At 46.2% G+C, this 16,689-nt stretch overlaps 1 protein-coding gene across 5 annotated transcripts in view; it reads right to left on the bottom strand.

Annotated features, from left to right (window-relative positions):
* Positions 1-5,114: 5,114 nt before the first annotated feature.
* Positions 5,115-16,689, bottom strand: part of LOC107217056 (leucine-rich repeat-containing protein 24-like) — a 173,439-nt gene continuing 161,864 nt past the window's right edge. For all 5 annotated transcript variants that reach the window (XM_046744021.1, XM_046744023.1, XM_046744022.1 and 2 more), the window contains 2 exons: positions 6,412-7,845; positions 5,115-6,255 (listed from right to left, as the gene is read on the bottom strand). In XM_046744021.1, the coding sequence (XP_046599977.1) occupies positions 5,510-6,255; positions 6,412-7,828 (2,163 nt within the window). In that variant the 5' untranslated portion in view covers positions 7,829-7,845 and the 3' untranslated portion in view covers positions 5,115-5,509. The remainder of the gene's footprint in view (positions 6,256-6,411; positions 7,846-16,689) is intronic.

Genomic DNA, 16,689 nt, shown 5'->3' on the forward strand with positions numbered 1-16,689 from the left:
CTGTTAGTTTCGCGTAGCGAGAAAGCGCGAATTGTTATTGAGCCAGTCAATGTTACACATGTATATATATATATCTCATCGATCTGTGTTACAATATAGTAAACGACGTTATATCAGTTACAATATTTAATCCGCGTGCTGCGAAAAAGTGACAAGTATTTTAACAATCACGAGAAGCGATGTAACTATATATTATACAAATCCCTTTCGATCGTTAATCCGTTGTTCATCCGCCTTGATTTCCCTCTTTCTGTTTCATGAATTTTGTCCTTCAGTTATTACAATCCTAAATTTAAAAAATATATGATGTGTGTGTATATATAATAATAATAATAATAATAATAGTATTAACAACAACTATTATTACGTATTACGCTAAAAGGAATATGTGTGTATATGTGTATCGTATAGATATCGGCTCGCCTATATATGCATAATGCATGGATCGTAGAACGTTGCAAACGGGGTGGGAAGTGGCGAATATTACATGATTCAAAATACAAAATTACAAAAATATATTCGTGGACGTCATCCCAGCCTAACGAAAGTCGCACGTATCAATCGTGTCGCATATATAGTAATAATGTATAATTCGCTATCAAATCTTTTTTCCCGAGCTAATATGCATAAATTAGTGTATTTACATTGGACGACTTCCAACTGGGATGAGCGAACCGCGACTCTTCTAGGCCGCTTAAAATATTCACGACATCGAAGCCTGCTGCTGCTGCGCATCATGCGTCGCGGATAGATGCGCGAAATTTTTGCGCCCCCTTTTTAAAAAAAAAAAAAAATACGAGCTTAGGAGGGTGGATAATAAGCGCGAAATTTAATTTCTTTTTTTTTTCTCCAATCAACACCGGAAGGAAGGTGGCCAAAAAAAGGAAAGAAAAAAAAAAAAAAAAGAAACCTCGGGCGGTAATGTATGCAGGGCACAAATTGCAAGATATCTGGGGTACGTTGGTGTGTACTTACGTATACGTGTCGTTTTTACGCCGCCACTTCCTCCCCGCGCCGTATAATATGTACACACATAACGTGTATATACCTACATATATGTAACTTAATTCTGTCATACATTCTGCGTAATACTGAACAGTTATCGTATTGTGTATAATATGTGTACAATATAATTCAATATTGAAACGGATAATCTGAATCCGGGGTTTTTCACCTTGTTGTTATCATTTCTTACTTCTTTTATTCTGTTTTATTCGCATACATGTTATTATATTATGAAATTGTCGTTCGTGTCTGTCTGTGATTGATTTTCCCTGTGACACGGGTGAAATTCATCGCGAAATTACGGAAAAACTTATTTGGCATAAGTAGCATGAAAACGAACGACTTTGGTATATCTGTAGCAGGGAAAATCGAGGGGGCGAGAGATAAAACTGAAGGAAACCGCCGTTATGAACGAATGGTTTGAGCGTGTGTTATAATTGATTTTTCGCCGCTGCAGCGAACCTTGTACGTACGCGTATTATTAATAACAAGTAATCCATCAATTTGAAGTTGGCTCTCGACATTGTGGAAAACAGAAATGAAACACACAAAACCAAAAAAAAAAAAAAAATGTAAAAAAGAGATTGAACAAAAAAACATTATATTTTCGCAAAGAAGTATAAGGAGGCTGTTGTTGCCGTATGAAAAATGATTGAGTGCCTAACCGAGCTGAATAATAAAAACAGCGAGAGTTAAAATAACGCGTTCAAACACCATCAGATAAAATGTCGCATTTCACGACGAAAGGCATAAATTATTATTGTATTATTATGATTTTTATTATTTTATCACCTTTCGTATATCGTGTGTACAATATTCAACGATCACTGAATTCAACCGCAGAATTCGTAATATGTCTATTTATTGAGGAGAAACATTATTCCTTTGATTTCAAAGCTGTCACTCAAGTTCATACGTGCGTTTCTTTTGTGTTTGATTTAATTTATTTTTTTTTAAGAAAGAAAGAAAAATAAAATCGACCGACTACAGTCGAGACTTTTGCGCGAAGTTTTCTGCAGCTTCAAAGTTATATATCAAAGACCTTTGCTGCTTCGTTGTATGTTTTATATATATTATGTACCTATACCACGCTCATCAACGGAGTTCTCTTGCAATTTATGATAATTAACTCGTGCAAGATGATACTCGCGATTATTTTCCTCTCTAGGATCTTGTTACTTTTCCGAAGAAATATCACGGAGCAATTAAGATTTTTTTAGCGGTGCATTAATTATCGTCACAATTATAATCAACGCGAATGGGTCAACGAAATTGCCAGTGGTGAATAATCGCAGTCTGCAATTGATGATTTCTTACATCTTAAACGTCAATTTTACTGAATTTTTACAATTACAATCGTGCGTAAATGGGAAAAAGTTTTTCTTCAATTCAAAACAATTTTCAATTTTCAAATGCTTAATATTATGATTGTAAATCCTCCATAATCACTACTGCATTATTTCGTGGCGCAAGGATCCCCCGAATTTCAGACAATCCATCCATTTGACGTATGTTGTTATTTGTATTACTAGTATTATGTCAGTAGTATAGTACAGTATAATAATACCAGTAATACCAACAAGTGACGCAACGATCCCCCGATTTTCAGAAAATCCATCGAGTTGATGTATATTATTATTGGTATTACTGGTATTATTATAATTATTATTACTTTTATCGCCAGACATTTCAATTGCGTTATAAAATAGTAGGGGAAATCGTTGAATGACATCGTTTTTTACAAATGAATATCACCCTAACAACAATGATAACGGTAATTATGATAGTAATAAATTTTCGACAGTCAATTCGAAAATAAGAATAATTCAAAAAATAATAATAACGACAACGATGTTATGAAAGTATTCTCTATACGTCGCATATCTTATCTACTAATTTATGATACAATATATCGTTATACATACATACCATATGAATATACGAACAATATTCATCGTGTAATTGGTTGATTCGTACAATTATTGATCATTTATGTATGATATATACGATGTTGAATTATACAATAATCGTATATAACATACATAATTGCTGTACAACTAACACGTAATACTAAATTGTTTAGGTTTCTCAACGTTTGTGCGTCGAGAGTTTCTTTTTTTTTTCGATCTTTTGAAATGGTAACTATACCATTCACTTTCTATACAACTTACAAACAGTGTAGTAGGATATAGTATATGTATAGACAGTTGAATATACACTTGGCAGCACACCGTTGGACAATGACAATTGAAGAGTCAACGAATGAACGGAAATTAAGAGGAAAAAAAAAGAAAAAAGAAAAGAAAAGCCAACAACGATAACAAGTAAAAGAAATACGGAAAGAAAGCGCAGTTGATTGGACCAATTGTCGTTACGTCAATTGTCACAACTGTCGATTCTTTCGTTACGCGGCGTAAGCGACGTTGATTGGTACAAGGCGCTGATTGGAGAAAAGGTTAAATAAAAATAGAAGTAGAAAATAAAAATGAAGAATTACATTAACAGTACCCGAGAGAAAAGTTGTAACGTTCTTACTATACTCGTTTTCACTAGCTTCTCGCTTTGAATAACGTAAAGACGTATCATCATCCGGTATCCGGAATCCCGCACGTTTCATAAATTCCCCAGTGAACGCAGGGAAAACGGAAAACGGAAAACGGAAAACGGAAATAAAAAAAGAGAAAAGAGACAGATATCGTCGAGGTAATTCGCGAAACACCCATGTTCCGTACACACGTCGCGGCCTAGCCGCCCCTTCAGACGGCCAAGATATCCCGAGCTTTTGTCGTCTGAGGCGTCCGACATCGCCCGGGATTCCGGGGTTCGCCTCGCCTCGGATATTTCCTGGCTCGGGTACAAGAGCCTTTGGGTGTCCCGACGACGGGAATACCGGCGTCTGTCTCTCACGCCCCCGGAGTTCTTCCCGTTTCCATCCCTCCCACCCTTTTCCTCTCTCTCTCTCTCTCTCTCTCGCTCGTTCGGGGCGTCGCGACGGCGGCGACGGCGGCGGCACTCCTGCCAATTGGATGCCGACGGTCTGCTCTTTACTCGCGAGGACGCGGGGAGAAGAATGACGGGGGGGTAAAAAGGGAGAAGAAGAGAAATATTGTATTTCCCGCCAAAGTATCTTACCCTCGACGATGTGTGCGCGACGAGATAAACGATACGTGTACGTGACAGTAACCGATGAAAATCTAGCTCGGTGTGAGTTTCCTCTTCGTCCGCGTGCCTCTGATTTCCGGCGGAAATTCAACTCGAGGTGCAGCTACGCAATAAACGGGTATAACCGATTCGGCGTTGCTGTATATACTCTTTATCTGCTTCTCTTAATGTCAAAAATTTCCTTCGTTTGGCGGAAATCAAAGGCCTCGAACGAGTCTCGAGACGAGTTAAACGTAATCCGATATTGGGTCCGTATCCGTTACTGGGTGTGTTCGAATATTCTTGCTTTAAGGCGGTGGTGGCAGCAGGTGAAGAGAAAAAATACAAATATTTGGGGGTCTGAATTTATAAACGTCTGAGAATTTGCGGTAGCCACATAATAATATTCTGACCACTTTACGAACGACGCGTTGATGTATAGGAGAATTTCGTTGACCGGAGAAATGCAAATGTTAACGCGTCTCGCATGCATGTATAAAGTTGTGACAGGAAGGTGGGAGGCTGGTGGGATTTCGCACACGCTTTGTAGAAGCCTCACGTTTCGCTTATGTGCGAATAACGGTCTCATCTCAACATCGAGAAAGGGAGGGAGAGAGAAAAAGAGAGAGAGTGTTAGAGAGAGGCCACCTTCACATCGTTTCCATTCAACGTCCAGATCTACAATTAGGCGTATACGTCGAAGAACTTGATCCCATTTTTGAAATCCGGAAATCAGCAGGGTTGCTCCAAAATTAAATTTTTCCTCTTCCTGATGGAAACTTCGCCAATTGTGAAATAAAAATTTCTGAACAAGCACGTCAATGATTTGGAGTATTATTTACAAGAATTAAATTTTCCAACAACCCTGCAAAGATGTAATACAGGTATATTGTAAAACTATAAACTAAGAGTTGTTTTAATACATATGAGATAAAAAAAAAAAGAGGAAAAAGAAAAAAATATCACTGAAAAATGATTCTATACAATAACCTTCGATCTGCACCGCGGATGGGTGAAACAGTTTCTGTTCGAGTTTTGTTGTTTTGTTTTTTTTTTTTTTTTCACATTCTCTGCGGGAAGCCCTTACATGCCGACGACTATGCGAAACAAGAACAGAGTGTACATCGTAGTCCAGTAAATCGCACGTATCCGTCTTAGCACATGATAGTAGTAATAGTAATAATATTGTAATAAAGTACAGCGATTAAACGACGAATAACAATCGCGCACACACTCGCACACACATCGTTTACATTACAAGTTTGCGTAAAGGCACTACCGGTTAGAAGGATTGACGGTACGAGACGATCCTGAGGGTCCTGAGGGCGCGTGGCGTTGGCCGCGATTCGTCGCGGCTCCACCCTCATACCTCGGTTCCGTCCTCGCCCTCGTCCTCGTAGAGCGGCCCGTTCGCGGATTTCTTCTTGGGCTTCGGGGGCGGCCGCGGTGGAATCTTGCGTCCGAGGGTGCCGCCGCCGGCTAGGAAGGGCACTTCCGTCTCGTCGGCAAGCTTGGAGGGCCACTCCGGGGCACCCTCGGGTGCGGCCCTGTCGTTGGGACTGGCGGCGAGGATGTTAGGCGTGCTTCGCTGTATCGCGGGATGAAAGTGCGCCGTCGGGGTGCCGGGAAGAGGCCGCCCCCGCATTCCCGAAGGTTCGGGACTCTTGTTTAGGGAGAGGACGGAGCTGCCGTCGGCGGTCGTGCGTATGCCCAGGTTGTCGTATACGGGTTCAAGGCCGTCGGGCGATGTGGGCGGGGCGCTGCTCCAGCTGGGGGCGCGGGGCCGCCGCGGTATCGTGACGTATCCGTGCCGCGGAAGCACGGGAGGCCCCGAACTGTACGGAGCGGCGCTGCGGTTGTGCGGCAGCGTCTTGAACCCCGGCGGAAAGGAGGCGATGGTTCCGGTCGGACTGAAGCTACCGGGCTGCGAGGGTAGCCGCGAGCTGTCGGGGGCGGTGGAGGCCTGGCTGGTCGGGGAGGCCCCGCGGCCACCCGAGAAGGCGAGGAGATCCGGAGGGTACTGCCGGTAGGTGGCGCCCCTCGGCAAGGTCGATCCCTGATCGAGTTCCGGCGTCGACCGCTCCCTGTCGTCGTCTCCGACACCTCCGGCTGCACGGCGCGCGGCGAAGAAGCGTCGTCGCAGTCCCGTAGGAGTGAAAATAAAACAGAAAGAAAGGGGATGAAAATTAATGTAAAGATCGAGGAAGGTAGCGAGGCCGGATTACTTGGCCGGGCATTGACGCGTGATAAGCGAGGCGTACTGACCGAATACTGATTCGTTGTCCAGAAGGGTTCGGTTCAGCTCCGTCGTCTCGGTTCCGTGGGAGGTCACGGACGGCGCGGCTTCGTACCTCCGGGGCGGTTTCACCACGGGGTTGATCGCGGTTATCAGGGACTTCTCCTGATCCCCGAGGCCGTGATGTTCGATGGCGTTCGCCTCGGTGCTCTTCTCGTTAGGCCGGGAACGCTTCCGACAACAGTAGCACGCGCAGAGCACGAGGGTCAGGAGGACCAGGACCAGGAGGGCGGTCAGCCCGAGGCCCAGGGCGAGGGCCAGGCTGACCCCGGACTCAGTGTTGCCCACGACGTCGCCCAGGACGGTCAGCGTCACGTTTTTCTTCTCCGAGCCGCCCGGGCTGACGGCGCGACACTCGTACTCTCCCTTGTCGGCGGACGTCGCTTTCGGGATCGTCAGGTTTAGCCAGCTTCCGGCCTTCGACAGGACGTAGCTCTTTGTCTCGAGAGGGTAGCGTCGACTCGAATTGCTCAGCTCTCGCTGGCGTAGCCACCACGTAACCTCCGGCAACGGGGTGCCAAAGACCTTGCAGACCAGGGTGACGTCGCCGGGTCCGATTTCGACGAGGGGGGCAGGACCGACGTAGACGATCTTGGGCCGGCAGGCGAACTCCTCGCTCTTTATCCCGCGCCAAATCCTCCCGGCGAGGTTCGGAGGTTGGGCGCAGGTCGTTTGATCTGTATAGAAAGTGGTGTTCATCAGCCAGTCGCGGAACTCCTTGAGATGACAGTCGCACTTCCACGGATTTTCGTGCACCTCGAGGCTCCCGAGTTTCGGAAGGTTTTCAAATATCTGTTTCCTCAGGTGGGTCAGGTTGTTACGGTTGAGGGCGATCGCATGGAGCCCGGGTAGGTTGACGAACGGGTGTTGTCCGATGCGCTCGAGCCGGTTGTTCGACATGTCGATCCTCTGGAGGAAGGTATTGTTTACGAAGACACCGCTCTCGAGTTGCTGGATCAAGTTCGTGTTGAGATACAGGATCCTGAGCTTGTCGGTATCCCCGAAGGTCCCGGGGCGCAGGACCTTGATTTTGTTGTGAGACAGGTCGATCTCGATAACGATTTTCAGACCGTTGAACGCGCCGGCGTGAATCGTCTCTATCCCGCAATCGCGGAGCGTCAGTTTCTGAAGATTGTCGAGTTTCACCTCGAGGAAGGCGTCGCGGCGCAGATTAACCAGCGCGTTCCCCGTCAAGTCGAGGCTCTGGATCACCGAGGACAGCCAGTTCGGGACGGTGGTAAGATTCTGCTGGATGCACTCGGCCGACTTCCTTCCCGAGATCCACTTGCACTTGCAGGGTGCTTCGCAGTCCCAGTCTTCCTGCCCGCCGCAGATTCTCGCGGTCGCCAGCAGGAAGCCGACGAGAAAAACTAGCGTCGAATCCATGGTTGCTTGTCGCCCGGCTGTAATCAGAAAAGAGAACGAAACGTCAGGTAAGATTTCGGCTACAGCGGTGCCGTGTTTCTCCATTCGCATCCCGAGGGCGATGACGGAATATCCTCACCCCCTCCAGGCCTGTCACTGACGCTAGCACAATGCGCGAAGCCCGCCACCCCAGAGCAAGAAAGAGGAACACAGATCCTCCCGATTGCTGTTGCTGAAGGCTCAAGGAAATTTTCAAACCTGAGAGGCTTAAGCTTCGGATATTAACCGAAATGGCTTCGAAAAACGGGAAGGCGTTCCTCCCAGGTCTGGGTGCGAAATATGACGGAGGAACGAAGGGAGGGATCGAGTCGAGAGAGAGAGAGAGAGAGAAAGAGAGAGAGAGACTTGTACGCCACAGTAAATAACAAACGATATTATACCGCCGCAAAGCGCTCTTCCTCTTTCCGTTTTTACCCTTTACCCTTCACCCTCTCCCACGACGTTTCCACGAAGATAGTTATTATCCAATTACGTCGAACGTGCTCTACTAGACGGTCTTCAAACTGCAACGTGCTATAGGTCATCCAAGTCTCATTATATCCGAGTTCCGTCAAAGGATAGGAGAAAAATTTCAACTTATCGTTAGACATATTGAGAATATCATTGTAGTTGTTAACTTTGCTGTTTTTGCGGATTAGATACGCAATTACCTGTAACACAGTTGCGTTCGTTACCAATTGCACTGTGAAGCTTGCCGAGTCAAAATTCTAATTAAGTTTCCAGCTAATTATATACGCGGACAGAATAGCGGGTGTGTCTTGTTCCGGATTGCAATGGACACTCGACCTTCTCCGATTACTAATTAATCAAAGACAGGCGCGTTTGCAACGTTAGCGTCAAAGGAAGAATGGGGTGAAACAAGAACTCGCACAAAGCAGGCGGCGGGGAACAATAAATGAAATGTGGGATAATGGAGACAGAATACAGGCCGAGCCTCTTCCAAGGGAAGGCGAGCCTCAAATGCTCGGCTGTGAGGCGGGACGAAATCACCGAAAGTCAAACTACCGTCGGTTAGAAATGTAGAAAGACCATAAATACGGAAAGATGACCTGCAGAAATATAAAGAAATTTATAAATAAATTTATACCGACATTCTTTTTTTCAGAACGGCCAAAATTACGAAGGACAAAATGTTGAATTGCGAAAATATCGAAGAGTCGAAAAGTCGACTGTTCAAATGTCAGCCTCGTTCCTTCGTCGAAAATTTACGAATCCGAGTTTATGAATAACGACTGGCCAAACTTACTCGAAAGATTGGAATCCCGAAAAACTCGCTAAAGACAGAATGGCCAAAATGGCGAAAGGTCGGATGCCGTCAGAAACCCGTGTATTCTTTGCAACGCCACGCATATCCGATGGCCGGTGTTTAGTGCCATCTGGGATAAGTCTGCGTAACTATGATAACCGTATTGCGGTCTTTTGGCTTTCTGGCCTTTCTGCATTTTATGGATCGTAATTTTGCTCCTTCTCAACTTTGATCGTTGACAACTAATTTTTTGGGTATTGCGGCTATTCGAAATAATACCCGCTCTCAATTATTAATTTCGAAACTTTCAATTTCCAATATCTCGACATTCTGTGCTTCGGTCATTCGGAATATGCCGACTGTTCTGAAAATACTTTTTCGGATAAGCGAGCGTTCGGTTAAATGAACCTTCGGGAAAACAGTTATTCTACTCCGTGATTTATCGAAAATCCCAACTTCGGTACGCTGATCATTCGTTGTTTTAAAATTCGTATCTCGAAAATATCGGGTTTTCGCCAAGTCCACTTTTGAATCTTTCAGGATTTTCACCCCCATCCTGAGTACTCGTATGTTAGCTCGTCGTGGCAATCGTAAAATTAAAAAAAAAAAACCCCGTATAAATTACGGTTTTCGTCGTAGGCACGGATCGACGGATCGAGTTGTTCAGAGGAAAACAACGATTCGCGACGAGTGTGAGGGAAAGGGTTCCCGTACGTAGTTTTTAGATCCTCGCGCTTTCCTCGCTGGATTTTAATTCCCGTCCACTCACTCCGCAGGTCGGGCAATTACGAGGTGATGCACGGCCGATCGAGCGGTTCTTGGATTTGTTGAACGCAACTCGGAACAGCCGTCAAGACTCGCGAAAGGCAGACGCAACGACCCCGGGGCACGCGACAACGTTTTAATTAAAGTTGACCGACGAAAACGGTTCCAGGGTGCAGGGGCGAGTCGCTGCTGGTGCCGGTGCGCAAAGTTTACCCAAGACAAAGAAGGAGGAAAAACCAACTCACCGGTTGCTTATGCACCCACAGTTATACACGTCCCGGTAACGTCCGGAATATTAATTACTCGCCCCGGGTCCATTAATTAGTCAAATTACGGCTTGACTTTGATACCTTAAATTTGACCCGCGACAAAATTGTGTGAGCGGTGATGAACGACGGTAATATGAAATAAGTATAGGAACTCGGTGTTTGGACAAGAAAAGTGCTGTTGGCCTAACTCCGTAATTCATGTAATATTATATACCTAGGTATATATTGTACATTAATGTGAATACACGGAACTCTGCAGTTGGTTAATTGTATTTAATTCTGTCAACAATTGGCACGAACGGTATAATCAACGGCTTCTGTGCCATGCAGGCTGTAGGCAGTGGCTCTCGAGAAGTGAAGCATTACTGTATTCATCATCGCGGGTTACATAGACCGGGTGAATGAGTGTAGAGCGAATGAGTTACGAGGGTAGAAAATTTACCAAGTGGGTATTGTGCGGATTGTTGAAATAATTTTATATACCTGCGGGGAGGGATTTGGCAACACTGGTGGGTGCTATTTTTTTTACATCCCCGGATCGCGTCACCGGTGTCAGTGTGTGTTTGCGTCACGCGTAATTAATGGTCTCCTATGTAAAGCTGGGACTAATTACACCTGAGTGAGTAAAAATTCAATATGTAAATGAAAACATTTCTGCACATGGCATCGTATCGCCTCCTTCTCTCCGCCCAACCGGTTTTCCCTATGACCGTGTCGTTCGTTAGCACGCGTGCGTGGAATGGAAACAAGGAACATGATACAGCGAAGGGGAGGTCGGCTCGACAACCCGGGGACGCCCGGGTAAAATTTGACGGTTCAACGGCGACGAAGAGCGTTAACACTCGGCGATAAAAATGATCGAGTTATGGTGCAGGTGGGGTGAACAACGGGACGGGAGTGGGGGTCAATCAACGCAGTTTAATGGCGAAAAAAACGCGCGTGACGGCAGAGAAAAAAAAAAAAGAAAATCACTTATCCCGAATTTTTGCACGTCAAAGGTGATGAGCGTTTCGATGAAAAGAACGGCTCGCCCCGGTCACGGTTCCATTACGCAACAACGCGCGAGACGCCATTTTTTTTTCCCCCCGATGAAAGTGAACGCGATTTTCGGCGAGAGGAGATCCGAGGAGAATGTGAAAAATCGTAATATGTCGAGCGGGGTTATCCTGCACAGATGTATACTGTACGAAATAGCCGAAAAGCTGAAGATGAGTTTATTTTATTTTCATACATTTTGAACGAGGGTAAAAATACTAGGGAGCTACGGTGGGATCAAATAAAGAATAATAAAAAATAAGATAAAAGCGTTATTACGGGTGCATGGAACGAGGTAAATCCCGGAGACTCAGCGGGAAGTGGCGGCCATCGGAAGAAGTAGAGGAGGGAGAATGAGATCTCCGAATCCCGGGCCAGTTGCTTGCTTGGGGGTTCAGGGGGTTGGGGGGTGGTCTCTATACCACGGCGAGTGTAACGACGACATTAAATCCGAAGCACTTTCTCTCGGAAATAAGGGGTTTCACGGGAGACGGGGGTGGGGGTGGAGGAGCAAAGCGTGCCTTGCTCTCTTACGCACAGCGTTTCGTAATCTCAAAATATGGGAAGCGACATTGCCGCTTTAAGGTGCAGGTGTGTGTATGCGCGTGAACTTACAACGTCCCCCGCCCCCTCCGTCCTCTGGGAATTTTGACCCAAGGTGCCGCCGAAGTTAAATTAATAACATCTCGCCCTAACCGCGCCCTCGTTCTCCTTTTATTATTGCATTAAACTCCGCGGTTATAAACCACCGTGCCGGGGAATAAATTAATAATTGAGGGTACACCACGGCCTCGGCATCGCGTCGGCGAAACATCGCCTCGTATTTGTCATAGACGTATCTACGCAACAAGTGTCCTTCTCACTAGTCCCGTCGATGACGGTATCAAGGAGTACAACTTATTATCGGCGAGCGACAAAGGGTGGGTGGTGGGGGTGCGGAAAATAAAATCGGCAAAAAATAAAGTACAAATAACGGGAATGAAGAATTTACATCGTGTGCAGGTACTGCACTCAGATCCTAATCGTAATAAACAGCTACACAAGGGTGAGGGTGAAGGTCTATAACCACCCTGCAGGCGGGCGTTGTTTCAGAGTTCCGCTTCACGCAAGAGCTTGCTAGATTAATAACGACCTGCACGCGGGACAGGATGTGGCAGAGGTAGCTAGCTACTCGTGGCACAAGATTGCGTTCGTTCATGTGAGCCGTGCACGTAGCCGGGTACCTTACTTTGTATTCACTGCAATAATGGAAACACGATGTAGGAATTAGCCAAATATTTTCGTTCAATTGACCTACGTTTGGATAACTGGGGATAGTGATCACAGCTGCACTGCTCGTTACAACGACGAGGTATTTGAAATTAAAATACATGACGCAGTGTTGCTGAAAGATGCATTGTCGCGATGAAATGACACTAAATCGGTCAGCGGTTCGTCATTTTCCACATGAAAATTTAACGCTCGTTATCGAGTGAACAAAGTGAACGACCGAGGCTGCGAGTCTAGACCCCAATACGCCTCTATACTTCCTCCCGGAGTCAATATACACAAAGTATCTGGGTCGTTCCCTTACGTAAAGGGCATCGAAGGTAACCGGAATCATCTGTTACGAGGCAAATTGACATCGGAGCTTATAAGGGGGGTGGAAAAATGGCCGGAGCTGCTTTTGATTGAGGCTGCCGGTTCCTTGAATTTCCTTCACCCGCAGCAGCACGAAGAATCGTGTAACACGTAACGTCATCCGCAAACGAATTGCACGACTTATAAAACGTTCTTTGACTTCCGGACAAACGCAGCGCGACATGATATCGACAAGAACGAACGAACTGACGCGTGACACGCTACCATATTTTTGTTACGTTACGCATATCTGGAGGGGTGTGTGCGGTTCGAACCCCCAGATTTTTACCGGGACACCCCGCGACTCGTACAGATTTTACGATGCTTCATCGACTCTCCCATACTTCGGGCTAAATTTTCCCCAGCTATACAGCGTGAAACGGGGTCGAGTTGAAAACGGATTGGCTCCCGGACGAGACAGATTGACGTTTTAAATTGCCCCCCCCCTTTGTTTCAGGGTAATTGATTGCGTCCAGGGAAAATATTTCAGGTCCGTTCGTCAACTCAATTCCACGGCATTTAATTTCGCGAAAAAATGATAATCCAGAGGAAACACCGCGATCTCGCTCGATCGAATCGCGTTGTCATCGTCACTTTGTAACACAGTGCTTCCCAGGGTCTGTTACGCTCTGTTTGAATTACACCACCGCATACACGCCCGTTCTCAAACACTCGCTACGCATACAATTGTGCCGCGGAATTGATGCGACTTGAGGGTTTCCGCCCGCGTGTATTATCCATAAATATACATGTACATTTCGCTCCTGGAAGAGCAAATACTCCGTAGGGCGCGTGACCTTTGTCACAAACGATCGGAGGCAGGTATGGTTGTTGATTCAAGGAAGGTAGGTGCATCAAAGCAGCCGCGATGTGGATCGTGTTTTAATAATTACAATCGGAGTAGGTACCTACTCTGCGTTCCTCCTGTTTCCGTTGCAAAAGTGGCACACTAATTTTAATCGGTATTTACACGAGGGCTCGACTCTTCTGCCCGCGTTTGATGACGAAATGGATACTGTTAAATTAGAATTAAGCGTTTCCTTTGGCTGGATAAACGTGCAGCGGTTCGTTTCCACCCAAGAACTTTAATCACAGTCATCAATATACGGGTTCGGCGAAACGATCGTTCACGCAAAATTTTACCCCGTGACGAACTTAATGCCAGTGAGGTATTGGCCGTATTTTTCTTGCGTTACCTTCATCCGATCAGTTTTCTCTTACTCTCTTTGACCGGTGAAAATGATTACACGATTACCCGAACGTGAATAAAGATAAAAGGAAGATGTACCGTCATCTGTTAACGTAGAGAATAAAAAATTTTCGTCTTTCTTGAAAAAAGATGTGAATAAAATGGAAAATAAGAAGCAAGGGGTGGAAAAAGATTGACGCACGTCTGGAACCTCGGCGAAAAGCTTCTTTCTTAGGATTGATATTTATGAACGCACTTCATTTCGGACTATTAATAACAGACGCATAAAATCAATGTAGCTAAGAGGTGAATAAGAATGATTGCGATAAAAAAAAAAAAAAAAAAAAAACAGCATAAAAACAACGTTTAATTTTACCCTTATCCATAATTCAGTTGAACATTTTCCACGCTACATTTTCCGCCTCTGTACCCCGAAGTTAATGAGGCAGGGTTGACCGGAGGAAATTGGAAAAGCGTTGCCGTAAGAACGAGCAAACAAATAATGACATCAGACTTTCGTCTCATGCTAGGGGGGTTGCTTCGTAGGTAGGCAAAACACCAACATCGACACCGACGTCAACGGTGAGATGCGAATGTCGCGTGTCGTTTATCGTCACCTCACCCGCCATGGCACAGAGCTTTTTGAGAGAGGTTCAAGCCTGAGGCCATCTTACTCTCCTCGGTATTCACGAGGGTACAAGCGGACGGTTCTTCCTTGAGCTCATCCTGCTCTTAAATTTGTACGGGTTTTATTCATCCCCTTCCCGACGTTCCTCTCATACCATCTTAATCGCACCTTTTCCACAAGAGAAAAGGTAAGAAAAGGCAGAGAAGCGCAACTCAATTGGTTCGTTACTTTGTACAATTTAAATAAAAAGGGGAGTTTACCGTTTCGTATATTACAGGTGTACGATACGCGTGGTCGTCTAATGAGAATTCGAATTCATTCTTCCTTTCTTTCTTTTTACTCTCGATGGTTTTGCATATCCTCTCTCCCTCTCTCTCTTGCTTTTTTACCTCGCTCTTATACCACGCCAATCCCCGCCCCGAGTTTGAAGTAATTAAATATACGCGATATGTTAATTACCGGGGAATACATTACGCGCAAGAGGGGCTCGCGGTGCTTCGGCTTCAACCACGGTGTGCGGCTCTCGTGACTGCCGAAGGTGGGAGCGGCTGCCCCCCGTTCTCCAGGTGGGCGGCGGTTGCGGTGGTGGCCTACCTGCCGCATCGACCGCAGAAACTCTACAATGCCCCTCGTGCCGCATCCAGCATTAGGAGAAGCCTGAACTTAGTCGATCGCCCGAGAGCGAGTTGGCAAACTTGGCCGTGGCCGTACCATTCCTCATATTATCGACTAGCGAGTCGTTGGTCTACGGCCCCGTTATATGCACCGTGTAAATCGTCATCCCGTGTATCTCTCGACCACCGTAGGGCTCGCCCGGCGACCAACTTCGTCCATCACCAAAGATCCCGGAACTCAGAGATCTACCGACGTCGGGACTCGGGGCAGGAAACCTTATCGAGTGCGGTGAAACCGAGGAGAACCGGGAACTCCGTCCTGACCCCGGGAACTGTAGCCAACACGCATCGTTCTAGCGGATCAGTGTAAACCCGGAAATACGTCCTCGATGAATCGAGACTGGAAACTCGAAGCAGGGAACTTGGAATGTAGGGGACAAAGGGGATGCGATACTTTTATTCGTCGAACAGACACGTCAAATAAGCCTTGCTCTTTTTTCACCCCCCTTCCTCCACCCCATCCCCCTGAAAGTGAAGACAGGTTTGCGGAACAAGCGTTGAGGCGCGATTCTCGGTGGACAAGAGCTGGCTTTAGGCTCGATTATCCAGAGGTTCAGGAATCGAGGAATCAGTGTAACGGATTCGGAAGCTACAACGCCCGGTCCCCATTAGGGGATAAGTCAGGGTGCTGGCGGGACGTTGCGGGCGAAGCGGAGGCGGGAGGTAGAGAGATTGGTGGCTAGGATGGGCATCTCAGTTTCGGGCTTCTAGTTTTGTTGTTCTTGAGAAGGTCATTCCGGAAATCCGAGGAAATAGCCCCAAGTTCCCAAGGATGTATATCCTCGGTGTAAAACGGCGTGGAGATAGATAGAGAAATGGAGAGAGCGGAAAACAACTCCGGTGTATAATTTGTCACGGCGGTGAGAGACGGAGACAGAGAGAAAGAGAGAGAGAGAGAGAGAGAGAGAGAAGCGTTAAGAGAGACGGAGTAGTTAACGCTCGGTATAACCGGTATTTACCTTACTTCCTTGCACGGGGTTGAAATCGGGCGACAAAGCGAGTGTACGTACACCTAGACCATCGTAGATACATCACCATGCGAACGCGAACACGGACGTACGATATTTATGCATATAGACGAACGAGTGCAGGGTACTCAAGTTTTTGTGATCGTTAAAGGAATGTTCAAGTTTTCCAGTTCTACGCGGCACCAAACGAAGATTGTAAACCGTTCCGGCAACGACCCGCGGAGTCGTTAGGGGTGCCACACTGATGACGGTGTAAAAAAAGGAGCCGATGGGGTAGGAACAGAGTTGAAATATATAAATTCGTAGAGGGTAGAAGAGTGTTGGAGCGCCGCGTGGAAAATGTCTGCGCGCATAAATCGGGAGTGTCGGCGTATCGCGGCCGTTTGATCAGGGGTAATTTTGTCGGATCATATGATTTATATCTTTCT

This window comes from Neodiprion lecontei, chromosome 6 (genome assembly GCF_021901455.1).
Source record: "Neodiprion lecontei isolate iyNeoLeco1 chromosome 6, iyNeoLeco1.1, whole genome shotgun sequence".
NCBI lineage: Eukaryota > Metazoa > Arthropoda > Insecta > Hymenoptera > Diprionidae > Neodiprion > Neodiprion lecontei.